The sequence below is a fragment of the Rhododendron vialii genome, chromosome 6a, assembly GCF_030253575.1.
Source record: "Rhododendron vialii isolate Sample 1 chromosome 6a, ASM3025357v1".
Lineage (NCBI taxonomy): Eukaryota > Viridiplantae > Streptophyta > Magnoliopsida > Ericales > Ericaceae > Rhododendron > Rhododendron vialii.
In genome coordinates, this window is record NC_080562.1 from 24,055,959 (window position 1) to 24,070,653 (window position 14,695).

At 39.3% G+C, this 14,695-nt stretch overlaps 1 protein-coding gene across 2 annotated transcripts in view; it reads left to right on the forward strand.

The window, feature by feature from the left end:
• The first annotated feature begins 11,983 nt into the window (after positions 1-11,983).
• The window catches only part of LOC131329098 (sister chromatid cohesion protein PDS5 homolog B), a 47,386-nt gene continuing 44,674 nt past the window's right edge, over positions 11,984-14,695 (forward strand). For both annotated transcript variants that reach the window (XM_058362170.1, XM_058362171.1), the window contains exon 1: positions 11,984-12,219. In XM_058362170.1, the coding sequence (XP_058218153.1) occupies positions 12,115-12,219 (105 nt within the window). In that variant the 5' untranslated portion in view covers positions 11,984-12,114. The remainder of the gene's footprint in view (positions 12,220-14,695) is intronic.

A 14,695-nucleotide genomic window follows, 5' to 3' on the forward strand; every position in this document is an offset into this window, starting at 1 on the left:
GAAGAGATGTTTTTGCCTTGACTAATGATGAAAATTGCACCAAATTTATGAAATAAGGAGCAGGAATAGAATAAATTTGCTCGATAATTAATAACTTTACTCGTCATCTGAGTAAAACGTAACGAGTAAAGCTGGGGAGCAATTGTAGGGAGGTATTCCCGAACAGGCTCAAGGAGGGCCCGAACACGTGGTAAGAGGGATCATGGTATAAAAAGGGCAGTCATCGTGCTAGATAGTGTTCGGTAATATGGACCAGTGACATGAGAAGTCATTGGTCCAGGAAGGTTGTACGGGGTCTAGGTCCAGTTAACATGAAAAGAAGTTATTGGACCAAGAGACTAATAAAGGAACAGTGACATGAGAAGTCACTAGTCCAAGTAGCTTGTTCGGCAATGAAAAGGCCGAACAGGAGGAGAGCTTCTAAGAAGACAATGGTCCAAATAATTGATAAAGGACTAGTTGCATGTGAAGTGACTGGTCCAGGCAGTCTGTTCGGCGATGAGATAGCCGAACAAGGAAAGAAATCCAATCAGATGTTGGAGTGAAGGGAACACTCTGGAAGGGTCCAGAAACAGTGGTATTCCGTTAAGGAATGAGATCTCGAGAATATAAGATCTGGAAAAGATACCCAATGGGAATGGAATGTTCGGCTTGTAATGGAAAAGAGTCCTACAAGGACTAAGGTAATGAACTGATAAGGGAACGAGAATCCAAGATATCTTCGGTTTCCTATGCGAGGTAGGAGACCTAGGGTAACATGGATGCTTGCTGCATACTTGGGCAACAAGCATCCATGAATCTATAAATATAAGGTAAACCTAGAGGTAAAAGAGACGCAATACATTGCACTCGCATTATTCTCCTACCGTTAATTAGGGTTTTTCGGCTAGTACGTGATACTAACTTAGGCATTGGAAGGCCTTTGCCACGAGCGGCAAAGGTGCGCTCACCCCTTGTTTGTTTTGCAGATTAGGGTTCCGGTAAGGAGGCACGAATAGCCGTTGCATATTGGTGTTGTTCTGAGCACCAATTGTTCTCATCCCCCTACACTTAGGCATCGGAGGGCCTTTGCCGCGAGCGGCAAAGGTGCACTCATCCCTTGTCTGTTTTGCAGATAAGGCTTCCGACGACAGATTAGGGTTCCGGTGAAGAGGGACGAATAGCCGTTGCATACTGGTGTTATTCTGAGCATCAATTGTTTTCTTCCCCCTACATCTAAACATGTAGGGTGGCCCCCGGTCCAATTGCAAAGAGAAAAACACATTTGCTTTGTCAAAAATAACTTTTTCCATGACACACTGATGGTAAAATAGCCACACATTTCAATGTATAAAACTTCTTTGAGTAAAACCAATTAGGTTAGAAAGAGGACTCGACAAGCTTTCCAACGCTTCAAACCGTGCTCAAATTCGAGTTTGGGAGTGTCTAAGGCGCCCCCGTGAAGTTTGGTGTACTGTGCTGAGACACAATACCGCGCGGCGTTTCAAAGCGTCGCACAGCATTTCAGAAACGCCATGCGGCATTTCAAAAAATTTCAAAAATATCATTCCACCACACGAGACTTCAATATACAACACGGCATTTCTCTTTATGACGCGCGACGTTTTGGGGAAAAGTTCTGACAGTTGCAGAAAGTAGTCGACCATGCCTGCAAATGCAATAATTGAAATTTGGCTTGGTCAGAGCATGTTTTTAACATTTGTTTGCCTTTGGGTGCACTCTAAACATATTTTTACCTATAAATACACCCCCTCTAGTTGAGAAGGACACCCCTTCAACTCCAAATAAAGTTACTCTACCATTTTCTAGACTTCCACACTCTCTCTCTCTAAAAATACGCCCATTCTTCTTCTCCTCTTAAGTTCACTAAACAACTGACTTAGAAGGACCTCCACCTCAAAGCATCCATTCAACCTCACATCCTTCAATCCTCATTCAAGCATTTCAAGTCCAAATCGACTTTCATTCCTCCATCTTCAAGCACATCCAAGCTTCGATCAAAAGGTATAAACAAATTCCTTGGGCTAAACCACGTTTTGCTTTGAGGGGGAGTCGATCGAGGACCTTCTCGGTCTTTCTATACAGAGTTTGGGTCTCAAATGAGCTTTATATTCAAAAAGCACAAAAAATTAGTTTTTGTACTAGATACGCTGCACCGTGCAGCGTTTTACAACTCTGCATGGCGTAGTGTGTTGCACCGTGCAGCATTTTATTTCTTGTACATATTTCTTTTTATGTTATTCTGTTTAGTCTGTTTACTGCTTTTCTGTGCGGGTACATTCTAGAATCAAGTTTCATGTTAAAAGTCATCTTTTTGACTTTATTAAATCTTTTAACATTTCAAAAAAGCTTTTAACATTGTTTTACATGATAAGATGAACAAAATGGTCTCGTAAATCATTTTTCAGAGATTCGAAAAATATAACAAACTATTTTGCGGACCTATGGTTTGTTTTGTCATGTAAAAGCAAACTGATTCTGGAATGCATAGACAAGTACACCGCACAGTGTTTTAGTTACACCGTGCGATGTATCTGGTCCGTCGCGCGGTGTTTCACATGATATTGGCAAACTACTGTAATGTTGTTATTTCACTTTCTGTACATTGCTCATCCATTTTATACTGTACAGTTCACACCACAAGCACTCCAATGTGTTATATTTAATCCCGTGTCCCTTTCCCGTACATGTTTTAAAATTAAGATTTTCAAATGATATTAAATCCCCCATTTAAAATGCTTCGTAGAGGCCGGTTTTTACCAGGCGAGCGGGGTGCTTTTTCAACAAAATCTTTCCCGCTCATAACGTGGCTCCCAGATCCAAAATCTCGACGATTTCGCTAGACCAAAGCCTTTTTTTCTCTCAAACGAACTTTCGGTTTCTCGGGTCATCCATCTCAAAAATCCGGGTGGCGACTCTTCGAGTGTGCGCCGGGCGGGAAGCCCACAAACTTCTATGTATAGATGAGGACTAAAAACAGGCAAAAGTTTTTTTTCTATGTCTTCACTTTGCATTATGACAATATGAGTTTTGGCCTTTGGTAATCTGTTTGCGTACTGCTTAAATAAATGATACAAGGCTTAAGTTGAGGAAAGAATCAAAAAAGAAGAGAGTGAATAATGACGAAACAAATTGCAGCAACATCTCTTATTAGAGTCATTTTTCTGCTCCATGCTATCACGTATAATCTCCACAAATGTTCTAGAAATGCACTTCGATGGTTTATGGACCATCTTAAAGAAAAAAACTTCGTCAACAAATTCTAAAATGCTCTTTCACACTTTCAATAAAAGACAAATCAGGTATCATACAAGGTCAAATTTTTGTCAAAACACAACTGCAGTGTCTAAAAAGAGTAATTTGTCTATTGCCAGTCTATTAGGGAATGCAAGAAGTTAGCAGACATATCGCCTGAACATTGTTTTCACCTACAACGGAGTTTGTTGAGGAGGTGGGAGAAGCATGTCGTTTCCTCTTTTTCTTAGGAGTTGTGAGTTGTTTCTTTGTCGATGAAAGGTCTTGGGCTAATATGATTGTTACAAAAAAGAGTAAGAAATGAGTAACTGCAAAATAACTGCAATGTCCCAACAGAATAACTTCATCATAATGCATTTCTCCAAGCTTATCTGAGTCCTAACAGTCTCTTGATCGCAAGATCGACCACTTCACAGCATAACATTCCAAAACAACCTTGCATGGTTCCTCAAGACCGACCACTTCACAGCATAACATTCCTAAACAACCTTGCATGGTTCCTCAAGCACACATTTTGCTAAACTATAGCTGCAGCCACAACCCAATTCTAGTTTTGCCCATCCATTCTTTAGCTGTTTTTAACCATGTGACTTGTCTCTGTCTAGCCTCAACTATCAACCAATTCAAGTGTGAAGATGTTAAGCCCCAAACTTTCCCTCATTTCAAGCTTAGGCTCGCGTTATAGAACCTGTGGGCTCCCCGACCGGTGCGCCCTCGAGAGTCGCCACCGAATTTTTGAGATGGATAATCCGAGAAATCGAGGACTCGTTTGAAAAAGGCTTTTGGTCATAGCAAAAACATGGAGACTTTGAGTTCGGGGGCCATCTTACGAATGGAAAAGGTTTTGTCAAAAAGCACCCCATTCGCCCAGTAAAAACCGGTCTCTACTAAACATTTTCAAAAGGGGAAAACTTTGAATATCCTTCAGGAAATCAAACTCTTTAATAAACAAGTGTATGGGAAAGCGGCATGTGTAGACACCCCAATTTGGAAATTCTGGACACCTTTTAAGTCCCCAATGATGATAAACAAAGAATGATTTAAACCTTTGGATTGATATAAACCTTTTGAAGTGCTACATTTCGAAAACCATCGACAAGTGGCCGATAAGCTTCTCAATATTAAAAACGTGCCTTGAAAAGCTTTAAACAATGCTCTTTGTACTCAAAGGAGTGAGGAAACACCTTAGAACTAGGTATGAGAGTGCCAAGTAACACTTAGAATGAGTGAATACGTGTTTTGGCCATTGTAGCACCAACGGTCTTCGGTTTAGTCTGCTTTCAGCCCAATTTTCATAAATCAAATTTCTTTATTTTTATGGTTAGAATCCACCATCTTTTAGTACATTCAAAACCCTCTTTATCGATATATAATAAGCCTTAATCCGATTTGAAATGAGGGAGATATAAGGATTTTGCCTAAAAGATTTCTTTTTCAAACACCTGAGGGTAAAATCGTCATATCTTTTGATGTACAAAATTATTTTTATCCAAACTACTTGGGTTAGAAAGTAGACTTAACAAGCTTTCCAACGGTTCAAAGAACACCCAAAACCGAGTTCGGGAGTGTCCGGGGCGGCCATTCGAAGTTCGGCCTGTTAAGCAGTCAACTGTATCGTATGGCGGTCAACTGTGCCGTACGGTGGTCAACTGTGCCGTATGGTGGACATATTTCTACCGTACGGTAGAGTTTTTAACTGCCTTAACTTAAATCGATCGGGATGTGCCGTACGGTGGAAATTAGTGCCGTACGGTGGATATTTAGTGCCGTACGGTGGATTAACTTTTGGTCAAAAATGTCAGGAAGGCGGTAATCAGTTGCAGGCTGAAGTGCTTGGCTTTCAAGCCAAGTTTGCTTGATTTCCAAGCCATTTTTTGCCCTATAAATACCTCCCCTTATCATTAGACATGATATACAATCTTTTTTGAAACCGAAAGGAGAGAGAGACACATGAAAAACTGATTTCTCCCAAGCCAAAAACAGTTCATAAGGAGCAGGTTACATTCACTATTTCCGTTCCATCTCCAATAACCTTACTTTCATCCAAAACCCAAGTTCAAACCCAATTCAAAACAACCCGCAATCCTATATTTTGTCATCACAGTACATCAAGGCTCACACAATCATCCTAGCTCATGTTAAAGATCATTACGTTGGTGGACAATCCAAGGAAAAGGTTTTCTTTCAAAGGTATAACTTTTGTTATTTATTTCTGAGGGGGACCAACCACTAAACCTTAATCTGGTGCCTCATAGCAGTATTGGGCCTGAGTGGTTAGAGCATTGCAAGAAAAAAAATCAGAATTGAAGTCCCATGCATGTCTACCGTACGGCACAAATTACTACCGTACGATGGAGTTGTTTCAAGGGATAAATCTTACTTTAATCTCTTTTTCTTCTGTTTAAATTAAGGTTTGATGTTAAGTAAATTTCTGTTTTCTGTTTATGCCAAATATCACACTATCGACATGCTAGATTCACTTTCATCTTGAAAAGGTCATGCACTAGTCTTCCGTTGCATTCTGAATCAAGCACTTTTTACATGGTACATCAGCATGCTTATATGTTTTTAGTCTGTACGTACTAAAAGGTTCCGTCTTAAATTGCTGACCACAATACCCAGTACCGTACGACACACCCTTCTGCCGTACGATGGTATTTTTCGTGGAACAAAAATAACAGTCAGTTAGTCATTTGTTATCTTCTGCAGTTAAATACCGATATTCAAGCATGCTTGTTAATACCTATTTTTGACATACTATAAACTGTTTATGTGGCATAAAAGTTAAACAATAAAATGATTTTCAAATCCCACAAGTATTAGTAGAGACTGATTTTATCGAGCGAGGGGGGTGCTTTTCCAAACAAAACCTTCCCCACTCGTAACCTGGCTCCCGAACCCAAAACTCCCTATTTTCAATAGACCAAAACCTTTTTAAAAGGGCAAAAGAGTCACACTTTTTTTAAATAAACAGTTTCTCGGGGTTAATCCTTTTCAAAACTTGGGTGGCGACTCTCAAACGAACCAACCATTTCCCCTTTTTGTAACACTAAAAATACAAAAAGAGAGACGGGAAATTTTTCCGGGCATATAGCCCACAACATGGGAAGATATATCACATTGGCGTGCACGTGGTGCTTGCTGTATAGATGAGCGTGAAAGATGAAAGAACTAATCAGCAAACTATCCAGATCACATCATTCTCCTCACGGCTTACCATAATGTCACGCAAGGCTTTATGATACACTGTGCGTTGTCTCCTTGCTATCAGGCTATCAACAATACTCAGAATAATGCCTGGTGCACCGTATATCCCGCACGATGATTTTAAAGACATCAAACAATATATAACTTATGATTCCTTTTAGAATAACACCATTCCTTCAAGCCATGAAAATAAAACAACCTTTTGATTCATTTGATCGCTTGGAATGATCAAGAAAACTTCATTTAGATAGCGAGACATGGCTTGTAGATATGGTCTCATTCTGAAATGCACCGATGACGGTATTCCAGTAATATAAACGATCCTGACAAGGAATGGCCATGATCCAGACAGTCTGGATAAATAAACGATAAACAGTAAAACACCGTGCGCCTGAACATACTACACCGTGCGATGTATCAGAACACCATGCAGTGTGGTATGTCCAGTGCAGTGATCATTTTAGTTTCTGAAAATGATTTTTAAGTCGGTACTCAACCCAAAAGAGGTCAAGCTTGACTGCAGAAAAGTCCCCTCAGGGCAGGGACAGGGCCTAGCCCAAGGAAACTTGCTTTTTACCTTTGATCTTGAGCTTGAACGAAGGTGGGCGGTTGTAGATGAAAGCGTATGGATGTGTGAGTATATGTAGTTTGTTGGATGTTTAGATGGGTGGAGGGGGGGTTCCAACGTTAGAAAGAGACTAAGTTTTGAAGGTGAGGAGAAAAATGGAGTGTTTTGAGAAAAGAAATGCCCGGAGAATATTTTTAGAACAACTTTCTCAAGGCTTGGAAATAGAGAAGGGATGCAAGGGCAAGATGAGAGAGAGAGATTAGGGGCCCCTTTCACTTGAGCGGAGGGGTGTATTTATAGGCAAGAGCCAAGGATTTCAATTCAAAATAGGGGAGGTGTCTTCTGGGCGGGTGGAAGTGCTTTTTCAGCTAAGCCATTTTGTAGCTGTGGCTTGAGTGAGCGTGGCCGACAGCTTACAGAGCCAGTCAGAACTTTTACCTAAAATACCGTGCGGTTAACCTCATGACCGCGTGCGGTGTAATAAATTCTATTACACCGTGCGATGTAGAAGTGTTCTGTGCGGCGTTCTAAGTTCATTCCAGGGCTTATGGGTTAAGGGAGTCCTTCATTCAAGCTCTTGAAGGTATTATTTCATTTATTTTATCATTCGGGGCGTTTAAAGAACTTCTGAGGTCTGGATTGGGGTGTTTACAAAACCATTCTCTCTTTTAAACACAAAAGAATCTTAAAAAGGCTCATCCCTTTAAAGGTTGAGTTTTAAGAACCAAGCAGATAGCTAGGTGTTCCAGAAATCCCTCAAATGGAATTGGAAGTTACATAGTTAGATTGGTATTTGATTTCACCTGAATTGCTGCATCTATATTGTTGAAGGGAAGTTTTGGTTTCAAGCTTATGCCATCCTAATGTGCCTTGAACATTTCTCAATGACAAGCAATTTGCGGCTCATCTTGCCATAGGTTCAAGTCTTTAAAATTCCAAACCAGTCTCTACCTTATGAAAACTACCCCAAGTTCGTCCCATTCGGGTTGGGTAGACGAAAATCCATCGCGGTTCTGTGGTTTTTTTTTTTTTTAAGCCAGCCCTAGGTGTAACCTAAAAGTTAAGAAATAGATTAAAGACTAGTCTAGAATTGTGTACAATGACTAATCTCAAATTATGTGATTATCTATTGCTACTTTTTCATCATGCACTGCCCTACCAACGCCAACAATTCAAAGGGTTCATAAATGTTAACCCCATCACTGCATGAATCATGTTACTCTCACTGAATGGTATCACTGATAATAATAGGGGCTCTCATTATTGACTTACACAAATTTGTGCTGAGAAAAAATTATAGAGCTCACTTTAGGTCTTTGCCACTTAAAGGATACACGGACACAGATTTGGACACGTGACACAATAATTTTAAATAAATATGAACACAGTGGCTAAATGCTATTTTTTATTTTTAATATTTGTTTATACCAATATTATATACTTGTATCACAAACACCCAAAACTAATAGAAACAAACACTAAGAACAAAAATAAAACCCAACACTGCCTCTATATAATTAGCAATATATTTGGACCTAATTCAAACCCAACATTGATTTCAGTATTCATGTTCTTCCCAAATAATAGCTTTTTTTTTCTGATCAGAGACACCCAAATAGTAGATTACATGCTTGATTGCAGCAGTATACCTTTGAAAACAAATACATACCACATAGCTACATATACAACTATGAAATTAACTTTGCATACAAATAAATTGGAGTAAGTTACAAAGTAATACCTCTATTTCTTCGAATTTTGGTTGGTCTTAGATCCCACTTCCCACACCTTACTGAATCAGGGGCTCTCTCTGTTGTGGGTGCATTGACTTGTGGCCATGGTATTCTTTGCCTCATCCACCGGTGCATGTTGTAGGAGAAAAAATGCAATATATATTGGCTTGAGGTTAGGTTTCCTTCATTAATACCATTTCAAATCTTCAATGTAGGATGAGATGGGAAGGAAATATGGCTGAGAGAGAGAGAGAGAGAGAGAGAATGCAATATATATTGGCTTGAGGTTAGGTTTCCTTCATTAATACCATTTCAAATCTTCAATGTAGGATGAGATGGGAAGGAAATATGGCTGAGAGAGAGAGAGAGAGAGAGAGAGAGAGAGAGAGAGAGATTCGCGGTGAGCTTTGTTTCCTGTACGTCGAAAGGAAGACAATGATAGACAGGGTTAGTTGGAGAAGAGTAAAGGCAAAAGTAGGTGAACGTTGAAACTACTGTGTAAAGAAACGGTGATATGATAAAAAAACAAAAGGGTGGCCCATTATAGCCCACCCTTCTGGATTCGAACACGGCATCCGATCACACCAGTTCTTTTTAAGTTCAAAATCTATTTTTGAAATTCATATCCGAACAAGGCATTAGTAATTCCAGCAGTGGCGGTCCTACCGCTGTAAACGAGGCAATCGAGGACGTTCTTGACACCATAGACGCATGAGGGGTTCGAAGAGTTGGAGGGTGGAGAGATGGAAGCATTAAGGGATGATGTGGTAAGGGATAATGAAAGGGTCAAAGGAGATGAGGAGAAAGGGCTTCACCGGCGGGGACAAAGAGGATCAAAGAGGGACCAGAGCTTGGTCTGGCACTGAGAATTTGAACCCATATGCGTTCTTCTCTTTCTTTGTTGTTGACTGCTTTGAGAATGGAACATGTTGATGGGTTGGTGGTGAAGAGGAAATTGGCCCAGTGGTGGAAGTTGTCGACGATAAGGAGGGCGGAGACTATGTTTTTGCGAAGTTGTTCTTGTGGAGATAAAGGTGGTGGTGGTGAATTGGTGATTAGGGTTTTGGTTGTTAGGGCACCCTTTTTGGCTCCAGATCGGGTGGGAAAGAAATGAGTCTTTGGCTTTTGCAGAGACGTGTTCTTAGGAAGGGCAAATTCGTACCTTTACACCTCTCCGTTACGGAAGTCAGACGGATAATGGTTTCCGTTACTTAGAGGAGGTTAAGCACTAAAATAAATAGTTAAAGAGGGTAAAGTGTCCCTGACCTATAGTTAGAAGGGGTAAACAATAATTTTTCCTAAAACATATCGAAATCTTTGGGGGCCGCTATTCGCAGCCCTCTATTTCCTCCACGTAACCCTTTAAAAATTTTCAATTAATTACAACATGACCCTCCAATGAAAAATGACCTACTTGCCCTTATGAAATTCCTCCCTTTCCCCCTCAAATTCATTAAAAACACAATAAAAACCCCAACATCATCTTCCTCCCCTTCCCCCTCAAATTAACCAACCACGGTTTTAAAAAAAAAATTCGACTGAGGAACTAGTCGATTGGTTCCTTAACACAACCAAAATCCATCCCTCTTTCTTCTTCATCTGCATCCTCTCTCTTTTCCTCTCTCTTAAGCTTGTTCATCATTTCAATCTCAATGAAAGAGCAAAAGACAAATATTGTATCAATGGAAGGTTCCACTCCTTCCATTGAAAAAAAAATGACCCACTTCTAGGTTTTGATTTTGAAATTGAAATGGAATCAAATTCTATCGGCAACGGTATGATGAGTGAGGAGAACAAAGATGCTGTCAAAAAAAAGAAGCCAACTTCGCCCATAATTTACAATTTTTTTTTACTAGTTATTCGGTGCTTTAGGTTTGAAAAGGTCGAGTAATTTCGGTAGTTAGCTACCGTAAAATGTTACCATACTCGATAGTTAGTTACCGTAATATATATAATTTCAGTAGTCAATTACCGAAAATATGTATGTTAGTTTTGTTATACTCTAGTTTGGCAGTTAATTACCGAATTGTGTATACATTTTCGACATCTAGTTACAGAAATTGATACTTGTTTTCAAAAGGACTTTTCGTTTACTAGAGTTCATCAGTTAGTTACCGAATTGTATAAACAATTTCGACATATAGTTACTGAAATTGATACTTGTTTTCCACAGCTAATTACCGAAATGTATATAAATAGGACTTTTTGTGTACAGTTTGATAGAGGACGATAAGGAGTGGAGGTGATGAGGCGGAGTTCTGGATTTGGTGGTTGTGGCTATGGTGGGTTGCGATGGAGGCATGTACAGAGGGGCGGTGGTGCGGCGGTGGTTGGCTATGGAGGATTTGGGGTGGTGGCTATGGAGGAAGAGCGGAGAAGGGTTTTGTTTTGGAAACATTGAGAGATATGGCAGAGGAGAAGAGAAGGGTTTTGTTTTGATTTTAGGGTGAAAAGTATTATTTGAGGGATAATGTAGGTGTTTTAAGAGAGAAAGAGGTATATTGGGAAGTTTAAGTGAATTTTATGGGTTATATGGAGTAAATTTTATTTTAAATATATGGGTGACGGGTTAAGTGAAAGCAACGGATTATTGGAAAAAATAAATGGCTGCGAATAGCGGCCCCCTAAAATTGGTTGGGGGCTTAATTGTTATGCAAAATATAAACGTTAAGAGTAATATTTATAATTTATCCAATCAACTTAACAGAGAGAGGTGATTGCATCAGCCTCGCCGCCTTGGGGACCTTTTAAACTCATTTTGTAAACCCTGGGGACCAAAATGGCACACAAGGAATAATTTGGGGACCAAAAATATTAATAAGCCTTTCCCTATTCGTTTTTGTTTTGTATTTGTTTTTGTTTTGTTTTGGATGCTGCTATTCGCAGTCATTTATTTTCTCCCATACCCCGTTAAAATTTTTTAATTATACTCTACAGTTAGTTACCGAAATTGAGATATATTTTCAGCATCTAATTACTGAAATATAATAATATTTTTTTCAACAGCTATTTACCGAAAATGTATGTTCGGCAGTTATTTACTGAAAGTTGAACATATTTTCGACATGTAGTTACCGAAATATAATTTTGTTTTTAATGGCTATTTACCGAAATATTATATATGATTTTCAACAATCATTTACCGAAATTTACCGAAATGTAATGAATTATGGAAGAAAATAAAAAGCTGCGAATAGCAGCGCCTTTGTTTTTTGTCTTCCTGTGAAAAGCGCTCCAACGTTTCTACTTTCAAAACCCTCTCCCTCCATTCCTCGTTCTCCCCATCGCAACTGCGACCCGTATGCCGAAACCCTAACCGAAAGACCTTGCAGATTCTTCTCAACTACTACAATGGCGGACGCTGAGGTCGCGGAGCGACTCATCTCTGACATTGGCAAACAACTGGCCGCCCGAAAAACTTGCCCCAACAAAGACCTTCTCGTAAAGTTGCTCAGGGTAAGCTAACCTACTTGAATTGTTAAGAGTTTCAGTTCATGTTAATTGTAAGCTAAGCTGCTTTAATTTTTGCTTTAGATGCTTTTTATAGACAGAGAAGGCCCATGGTTGTGCTTTTGCATTTGTTCTCCTCAATTTGAGCCAACAAGAGTTCTTCCCACTAGAAGCGGGACTGTTATCTTGTTTTATTCTATTCTATTTTTTATCGCTAGAAGGTTTGTATCATAGTCGCTCCAGTTAATCTTGGATTGGGTTGGTCACATTTCAATACTCTTGATTTTTACTGAAGGCAGTTCATTGTACATCTGATATGGCTCTATGGTTATAATGATTTTGCTGAAACCCCTGTTTTATTTTTAGTTTTATCTATTTATTTTATGACGAAAATAAATCCCTTCTATCACATGTATACCGGGTAATTACCGCGTCTCAGCACTAGGGTAGCAACCTCGCTGGAGATTGGTTAGCGAAAATTGATTTTTGGTCCAATATCTTTGATTTTTGCACTCTTAATTGAGGAAGCCAAGGGTTAGCTTGCTCTCTGTTTTTTGCAATGTACTTGTTTTGGATCAGCAACATGCAAGCCGGGTTGCAAACTACTGCGTGACTTCCTAGGTAATTAGATTCTGGTGCCTTTTTTTGCTCATCCATCAAGGAGGATAGTCTATGTTGATTTCATAGTACTATGATATTGTTAGATTTGTCCCTGTATGCTGGGCTCCGTGATTATTGATGTTCAAGTTCAAATCGTGGTAGGCATTTAGCTAAACCTTCTGGAAGGTAGCAGTGAAGATGTTTAAATGATGCAGGGAGAACCTCGTGCGTAAAAAAGTGAGCTAGTATGTTTTCATGTTATTTTCTACAGTTGGCCCCAGCTAAATTTCAGGAGAAAAAAGATAGTCTGTCATGCGGGCTTTTATAGGTTGTTTTGAAAGGTTCACTTGATAATGTTCTCAAAATTTGAGTCCAATAGTCATGTTGCTTATTCGTTTCCATAGACCTTGTGATCAATCAAAAGTGACAACTTAAAAGTAATGATTTATACTTGCCATCTCCATGTGCGTTACATCTACCTTAAGGCGTATGGTATTGACTTTAGTGGCAAAATACAGTACTGAAGGCTCCCTTCCAACTTTATCATCATGTTTCATTGGAGCCATTATCCATTCAGCCTTAGGTTAAGTTCCAAATTGGCATGAGAGGAATTTGCAGGGACTTTTGTCCACGGTTCTAATTGGGTTCTCTTTCTTGGCTTGATTTTGAACCTATTATTATTTGGAGATTTCAACTTTCAAGAAAGTATGGAAAGCAATTATAGAGAGGTTTTGTAAACCTATGCATGTGAATATTGGGACGTGGGAGTGGGTATTAGGTAGTTTTTTTTGATAAGTAAATAAATATATTAAAAAGAAGGCTTTAAGGGAAAGCCACCCAATTACACAAAAAAAGGCCACAAGACAAAAAGGTCCTATACACTCCCATGAGAATGGAAAAGCTCAAACCAATCCAAAAGTTGGTCAAGAGAAGGAGAACATTCTCTATTGTCCCAACTATACAAACTATTCACTAAAAAACTCTTGATCCTAGACAAAGGCATTTCAACCCCTTTGAAGCATCTCAAATTCCTTTCTCGGAGTGGGTATTAGGTAGTTAAGAGTGGGTAGTTGGTTCAGGCAATGTTACCGTCTTGTCCCTAACAAGTTACTTAATGGTACGTCAAATGTTGTTGTAAAAACTTCATTTTTGGAGGGAAAATTATGGAAATTACTTTCGTGACAGCTTAAAAAGTTGTACACACCAAATAGACTTCTCCCTTACGATATTAGAATAGATATTCACTAACTTTCCAATTAAGCCAATGGTTGAGCTGCTAGTATCCTGGCCCTTAATTGCATGGAGTGGGATTGGCTGCGGGGGAGCAAGAGCGAGAGGATATGGAATGATATAAGGTTGATAGCGTCTATAAGAGCATACATACATACATACATACGTGTCTCCATATGTGGAATTGTGAATATATGTAGAATAGATATATGGATCCTCTAAGCAATATTATTTTTCTTAGTACTAATATGCCTGTTAAGTAGTAATTTGTATCAGTTGTATTGTTCTTTCGTATGTATATATTATGTTTAAAGTAAGTACTTGAACAAATTTAGGATTCTGAATTGGGAGTGTGGGTGTGAGGTTTCGGGGTGGATTCTTCATATCTGCATCCTCTGATAGATTTTGGATTCTTTCTGGATTCAGAAGATTAGTTTCTCATCAAATTCTCACTTGGTGATTATCTCACAACTCACAAGAGATGTTGGAGATAACGCTGGAGCTCAATGTGAGATTGGCTTCCGTTTTGTGGTTCAGTTTGCTTCACACCTTTTTTCTCCCCAATTATTACACTTTTGGTTCTTTTTAGAACATATTTTCTGATAACAAGCATGAGTAACAGTCACTCCGCTTGGTTCCCATTTTTGAGAGT